The 7,797-nt window shown below is 34.2% G+C and overlaps 2 protein-coding genes across 2 annotated transcripts; both read left to right on the forward strand.

Moving 5' to 3' along the window:
• Positions 1–389: 389 nt before the first annotated feature.
• Positions 390–1,684, forward strand: LOC134848791 (poly(U)-binding-splicing factor PUF60-B-like). The gene is made up of 2 exons (XM_063866305.1): positions 390–903; positions 1,447–1,684. The coding sequence occupies exons 1-2, from the start codon at positions 399–401 to the stop codon at positions 1,512–1,514; spliced, it is 573 nt and encodes a 190-aa protein (XP_063722375.1). The 5' UTR covers positions 390–398; the 3' UTR covers positions 1,515–1,684.
• On the forward strand, positions 1,569–2,817 carry LOC134839828 (poly(U)-binding-splicing factor PUF60-B-like). The gene is made up of 2 exons (XM_063855455.1): positions 1,569–2,208; positions 2,804–2,817. Exons 1-2 carry the CDS (start codon positions 1,569–1,571, stop codon positions 2,815–2,817), a joined length of 654 nt encoding a protein of 217 aa, XP_063711525.1.
• Positions 2,818–7,797: the final 4,980 nt, after the last annotated feature.

The raw sequence follows: 7,797 nt of genomic DNA on the forward strand, positions 1-7,797 counted from the left end.
AACAAATGTCTCATTCATGAATTCAGTGATTTTGCCAATGAATTTGTTAAATATGGGGAGTTTATTTGAATGCTATCAGCTATTCTGAAATCCAGTATTTGAAACCCAGTAGCTTCAGAGATTTGACCACTTTAGTTTATAAACATTTCATTTAGAATTTTTTTGTTCATTTTTTTAAAAACGCGCCCGTCCCTTCTCTTCTTATGATTGCATTCCTTTAGTTGTTTTTTTTTCATTTATTTTGTATACAAGCTGTTTTCACGTTAAATGCCCTATTTGAAGCACCGGAGGTGCGTTACAAGCTGGTATACTTGATTTCATGCCAACGCTAATCCTTGCTTAATCGTATGAAGAAAAATTTTTCGACCGAAACGACCTACTGTTAGTTTTCAGAAGAAATGGATCTGGCAAGTTTGTCATCACACATTAGCCAACAACGTCAGAATGTGGAGTTAGAGAAAGCAAAACAATCGTTTACAGTTAAAACGGGCGTTTACTATGATACAAGTGGACAACGTCATACCACTAATGACCCTGGCATTCATTTTACGGAAGCCGATCCGGTTATTTTGCAGCTGGCTCAAACTGGCAAAGCAATACCCGGCTCTGGTGTTTTAGAACGTAAACCTCTCAGTGAATCACAGAAAACAGCCCTTTACAAAGCAAAAAAGTATGCAATTGAATTGAGTTTGAAAAATGTTATTATGAAACAGAGCATGGTTCATCAACAACAACGTGTTCAGAGTCTGCAACTCGCCGCAAACAAGGAGAGAGCCATGAGTCTCATGTGTCGAATCTACATTGGATCAGTCTACTATGAGGCAAACGAAGATGCAGTGTCTGGGATGTTCTCACCGTTTGGACCTCTTAAAAGTGTCTGCATGACTTGGGATAATGTTACAGGTATAAATCTCTGAACTTGTTTTCACTGGAAGTCTATCTTCTATAAATCAACTAGCCGTTTTAAACGGCGTTTCATTGCTACTATTATTTGTGCAGACTTTACCAATGTAGATTTAACACTACATAAACTGTCTATTCGAGCGGTCTTAATTGTCCTGTAAAATCAATGAGTATGATTGAAATAAGTACAGCAAGCATTAGTTATTCGAAATGAGTTACATAGAAGCCCTTTTAGTCGTGATTTGAGCTGCATCTTTTGCTTTGGACGGTTCCGATTCCTGAGTGAATGATTGCGACTGGAAATATTAGTCATATATATAGATCAACTGATTATTGTCATTCAATTCCACGCGAAATTCCTCAGAGAAAAACGAAAAGATAAAGGTTAACAAATTTGGCTGCTACTATAACATTCTATCCTACTTGCAAATCATCAGTCTATTCTTGTTGTGAAGAGACTTTAATTGCCTCAGTTTAGACCTACTTATGGACGAAGTTTTTTTTGGAATAATTTAATATTTAATTATGTTTTGTTTTTATTAGGTAGACATAAAGGTTTCTGTTTCCTTGAGTATGACATACCCGAAGCAGCACAACTCGCTCTTGAGTAGATGAACAATGCAATGTTGGGAGGGAGAACAATTAAGGTGGGCCGACCTTCTAATATGCCACAAGCTATGCCGATCATCGAGCAAATCATTGAGGAGTCTAAAAACTATAGCCGAATTTTCGTTTCCTCACTGCATCCCGCTCTGAATGAAAACGACGTCAGAAGTGTATTCGAGAGCTTCGGAAATATTGTGAATATAAATATGCCTCGAAAACTAGACGAAGATCACTGTCCGCATAAAGGATACGCCTTCATAGAGTACGACTCACATAAAGCATGCAATGACGCCATAGCAGGGATGAACATGTTCGATTTAGGAGGTCAATTGCTTAGAGTCGGTAAGGCGATTACTCCTCCGGACCCCCTACTGAGCTTCCTAGGTCCTGCAATTTTGACACCCGATGAGCAGTTGGCCCAGTCTATTAAAACTGCTCGTCAGGCCGCAGCTAACTATTGCGGTATTTCAGAAGCATTGCAAAGCCAACAATTTACAGTCATAGCTCAGGAATGTCTCGACGAAGTAGGAGTTGATCTTTCGGATTTGAACGACCTGGTTCCTCCAGGAATGTCCTTGAAGGTCATCAAGCAGCAAGAAAGGATGAAGGAAGAACAAGATATGGTTCCTGAGGTGGATACTGATGCTCTGCAGGACTTCGTGGTTCCTGACTTGACGAGTGGCAACACCATTAACTACGGTTTGTCAATCTATCTATCTATACTATATTTAAATGCGAGTGACAGCTATCTCCCATGTTTAAGCCTGATAGTTTTGCATGTTTAACGAAAGAATTTTTTCATGTTTAAGCTATAGCATATATTGCAATGCTTAAGAAAATTTTTCATTTAGTTTTTCACAAGGTCATTAATTTGTCAGTATTTGTTTTCGAGGCGAAATTAAGTCTTTCTGTCTGTATACCTGCTTTTTAAATTAATTTGATAATGTGTGTCTACCCGTCGCCTAATTTTTGAACTTTCATCTATTATCTATCTATCTATTATATATTTAAATGCGGGCTTCACTATCTCGCCATATTTAAGCTTTTTCAACGTATTATTTTTGCATGTGTTGCAACCCCCAGGGTAATCTGAGGGGTTGCGAATCTTGCCTCAAATTCCCACTTCTCAAGTCCTTGTAGTTTTCGAGATATGACGTTTTTTATGATTTTTTCAAAAACTTAGATTTTAAAAAAATCCAAAAAGTTGAATCTCAAGCCTGTAGTTGGATATTGTGAGAGTACTTTCTGGTGTTGCGAAATTTGCCTTTGATTATGGCTATTCCAATCGTTGTAGTTTTCGAGATATGACGTTTTTTTTTGGATTTTTCAAAATTTTTCAGAAAAATTAGATCAAACAAAAATTTCACAAAACTTGAAATAACCATCTCTGTAGTGAGGCTCTGTCTGGGTACTCTCAGGAGTTAGGATTTTTGCCTCCCATTAGGACTGTGAATTTTGCCTCCAAATAGGACTGCTCAAAATCTTGCAGTTTTCCAGGTATGACCTTTTTTGTGATTTAAAAAAAATTTCATGAAAATTAATTAAATTTTTTTTTGAAAGTTCGAAATTCCTAAGCTGTAGTTGGGGGGGGGGCTGTCAGAGTAATCTCAGGGGTCGTAAATTTGACCTCCAATTAAGAATACCCAAATCATTTTTGTATTAGAGATACGACGATTTTTGTGATTTTTTTTTTAATTTTCGGAAAACTCAAAATTACAAAATAATTTGTTATTGTTACAGTAAAATTCTCAACCCTGTAGTTGTGTACTTTCAAAGATTGCGAATTTTGCCATCAAAGAAAATTGCTCAAACTTTGGTAGTTTTCGAGATGTGATTTTTTTCTGGTTTTCAATAAGGTGAAGTTTCTCAAAATTTGAATTGCCCAACATTGTGGTTGGGCACTGTAAGAGTACTCTCAGGAGTTGCAAATCTTGCGTCTAAATGGGACTGCTCAATTGCTTTCAGTTTTCCAGATGTGACGTTTCTTAATACATTATATACTTAGATATAAAAATGTCACAAATTTTAATGGTTTTTTCAAAATTTGAATTAAAAAATCGAATTAAAAATTTTACAAAATTTGAAGTTACTCTCAGGAGTTGTAAATCTTGCGTCCAAATGCGACTGCTCAAGTCGTTTTAAATTTTTCGAAGAACTTGTATAAATTTTACCTAAATTTTATGGTTCTTCAAAATTTGTATAAAAAACTTGAATAAAAAACGTTGCAAAATTTTTAATTACGAACCCTGCAATTATGTGCTGTCAGATTGCTTTCAAAGAACAGTTTTTTTGAGTTGTTGAAAATTCGAAGCACCGGAGGTGCGGTACACGCTAGTTGAATATTACTTTTTGCTCCTATTAATCATGAACACATAAATAAGAAGTTTAAATAGCACGGTTTCAAACGAAACTGGGATGTAAGCAGAACTTGCATCTGTAAGCAGAACCTCTATTGTAAGCGGATGTAACCAGAACCTCTACTAAATTCGTTAAGAGTTTTCTGTAAAGACTGAAGCGGCTTTTAGATAATTTTATGTGATGATATCTGAAATTAAATCGTTTGCAGTTTAAAAATTGATGATAAATACTTTTGTAATATGAAGAACCTCGGCTTTGAAACAACCAAGATCATAGTCGAAAAGGTCATTCAATTTTTCTGATCGTTTCATTTTGACCACTCTTGGGATGTGTGGGTTGGGTCATGTCGCTTTTTTGCTTTTCCCGTAAATAAGAAGGAAGCTTGTTTTGAGATCCAATGTTTTTTTTTGATAGTGTCTTAACTCTATTTGTATTTGTTTGACTAAAAATCAACAATGCTATAGCTCAGGAAGATGGAGGTCATATTTTGTTAAGGCTAAAATTACGACTGGATTTTGGCTTGCATGAAAACTTGTTCTTGTTGGCTTATGATCAGAGCAAGGTTGTTGATTAGTATCTTCACTTTTTTCTAGTATCCTCACTTTTTCGTATTCATTATTTGCAGCTCATATCTTTGCAATTAGTTTTCGAAAGTTTTCGGTTATTATGTTTTAGTCATAATTTACTTCACTGATATGATGTCGTAGTTGATTTTTTTTATAGAGAGTGGGAGAAGATCATTTTTCTATCAAGGTTAAGAAAGCTTCTCACATAGAAAGATAGAAGATTGGCTTGTTTTAATCAGTCCGATTCACTTTCTGTTGCCGTAATTGGGTTTTCCACAAATTCAACCCTCGTCTTTTATTTCCAGTTTCAAATTTCAAGTTCTTAGGTTGTTGGTCAATTTGTTGTTCAGTTATTTAGAATAGTCTTTTCTGCAGGCAACCGTTTACGAGTTTGAAGAACAAAAATTGAATTTCAGTTATGTATATTTCAAGATGGAGTAGTGGTGAGATGTAAAAGCTTCAAGCTTTAATTTTAAGCGCTCAAAAAAATTTTTCTGGTAACTATTTATTTGTGTGGATTTATAAACAGCAATTTCGGCTCAACATGCGTCTAACCAACTTTTGTTGCTCACTAGCCACTCCGTAAATGAATTCTTATTTAATTCTGATGATTGTGTTTCTCTGGTGGTTTTTTTTAGTTTGAAATTTTTCCAAATTTAGTTTTTTTTATTCGATATTTTTTCACACATTTTGAAGTTTTTCTTTTTGAGATCTATAAACTAAGGGGTGTTACTCATTTTCGTACTAGTGGGGGTTATAATTTGGTGGCAGCCTCAAGCTGTAAAGGTTCCAATGTGCCGTGTTCATTGATTGAATGAAGCACAAGAACTGCTAGAGCCCAACGGCTAAAGTGCAGACGTTTCTTCGCTTCATATGTCAATCATGTGAACGATGTTACATATTCAGAGTAACTTTTTAGCTCTGTTTGAGTTTTAAATTCAAGCTAGGTGGTTGTGGGTAAAACAGATTTGATCGAAGAAAAATGATGTGTTAGCAGGTGTTTGCAAGAAAAAGCGATTTATCTATCTATGTCTATCTATCTATATCTATACTATATTTAAATGGAGTGACAGCTATCTCCCATGTTTAAGCATAATAATTTTGCATGTTTAACGAACGATTTTTTTCATGTTTAAGCTATATCATATATTGCAATGCTTTAGAAAGTTTTCCAATTTGTTTTTCGCAAAGTCATTAATTTTTCAGTATTTTTTTTCGAGGCCAAATTAAGTCTGTCTGTCTGTATACCTGCTTTTTAAATTAATTTGATTATGTCTGTCTACCCGTCGCTTAATTTTTTCAATTTTCATCTATTATCTGTCTATTATTTATTATCTATCTATCTATTATTTCTTTAAATGCGGGCTTCACTATCTCGCCATGTTTAAGCTTTTCCAACGTATTATTTTTGCATATTTAACAAATAAAGTTGTTCACGTTTAAGCTATATCGTATAATCTTCCAGTTTAATTTCAGTGTTTATTCGAAGTTTGAAATTAGCAACCCAATAGTAGGATATTGTCTATTAGTTCTTTGAATGCGGGCTTCACTATCTCGCCATGTTTAAGCTTTTCCAACGTATTATTTTTGCATGTTTAACAAAAAAATTTGTTCACGTTTAAGCTATATCATAAATTGAAATGGTTGTTTTTTTTTCGATTTTCCAATTTAGTTTCAGTGTTTATTCCAAGTTTGAAGTTAGCAACCCAATAGTAGGATATTGTCAGAGGTTTCCCAGGTTTTGCGATTCTGGCCTCCAAATGTGAATAACCAAATTTTTTTAGTTTACGAGATAGGCAATTTTCGAGGTTTTTTCAAAAAAATTATGTCTGCTCAAATCTTTGTAGTTTTCGAGATATGACGTTTTTTTTTGAATTTTTTCAAATTTTTCAGAAAAATTAGATATAACAAATTTCACAAAACTTGAAGTTACCATCTCTGTAGTGAGCCGCCGTCAGGGTACTCTCAGGAGTTGTGAATTTCGCCGCCAATTATGACTGCTCAAATCCTTGTAGTTTTCGAGATATCATTTTTTTAAACGATTTTCTCAGAAATTTTCAAAAAAACTGAAATGTTAAAAAATTCCAAAACTTTGAAGATCTCAGTCCTGTTATTGGAATCTGTGAGGGTAATCTAAGGAGGTTGCGAATCTTGCCTCTGAATAGGACTGCTCAAAATCTTGCAGTTTTCCAGATATGACGTTTTCTGTGATTTTTCAAAAAAATTTTCATGTTTTTTTTCCAAAGTTTGAAGTTCTTAACCTGTAGTTGATGGGCTGTCAGAGTAATCTCAGGGGTTGCAAATTTGGCCTTCTATTAAGAATGCCCAAATCAATTTTTTTCAGGATAAGATGATTTTTGTGATTTTTTTTTTTAGAAATTTTCAGAAAACTCAAATGACAAAATATTTCGTTAAAGTGAAATTCCCAACCCTGTAGTTGCGTGCTTTCAAAAACTGCGAATATTGCCATCAAAAAAGACTTTTCAAATTTTGATAGTGTTCGAAATTTGGTTTTTTTTTTTCGTTTTCAAAAAAAAATACCTCTTTTAGAAAACTCAAGGTGAAGTTTCTCAAAATTTGAATTTCCCAACGGTGTAGTTGGGTACTGTAAGGGTACTCTCAGGAGTTGCAAATCTTGCGTCCAAATGCGACTGCTCAATTGCTCACAGTTCCCAGATGTGAAATGCCTTAGTTCAATTTGATTTTTTTGAAGAACTTGTATAAAACTTCATAAAATTTTATCGTTCTTCAAAATTTGTATAAAAAACTTGAATAAAAAAATTTGTAAAATTTTTAATTACGAACCCTGTAATTGGGTGCTGTCAGAGTTAACTCAATGAATAGTTTTTGAGTTGTTGAAATTTTGAAGCACCGGATGTGCGGTACTCGCTAGTTATATATTTAAATGCGGGTTTCACTATCTCACCATGTGTAACCTTTTTCAAAGTATTATTATTGCATGTTTAACGAAAGAATTTTTGCAACTTTAAGCTATATCTGTAGTGGGGTGCCGTCAGGGTTCTCTCAGGGGTTGCAACTCTTGTCTCAAAATCTGACTGCTTAGATCTTTTTAATTACCGACATAGGAAGTTTTTTAAGGTTTTTTAATTTATTTTTTCACAACTTAGATGCGTTAAAAACTTAACAAAAGTTGATATTACCAGTCCTTTAGTAGCAGGTTCTGTCAAGTTGCTCTCAGACATTGCAAATTTCCCTCCAAAAATGACTGCTGAAATCATTTAAGTTTCCAAGACATGACGTTTTTTCAATAATTCTTAAAAAGTTTTCAAAAATTTTGATTTGAAAGAATTATGCGAAATTTTGAATTCCTAACCCTAAAATGGGTGATCTCAAGGTACTTACA

This window comes from Symsagittifera roscoffensis, chromosome 1 (assembly GCF_963678635.1).
Source record: "Symsagittifera roscoffensis chromosome 1, txSymRosc1.1, whole genome shotgun sequence".
Classification (NCBI taxonomy): Eukaryota; Metazoa; Xenacoelomorpha; order Acoela; family Convolutidae; genus Symsagittifera; species Symsagittifera roscoffensis.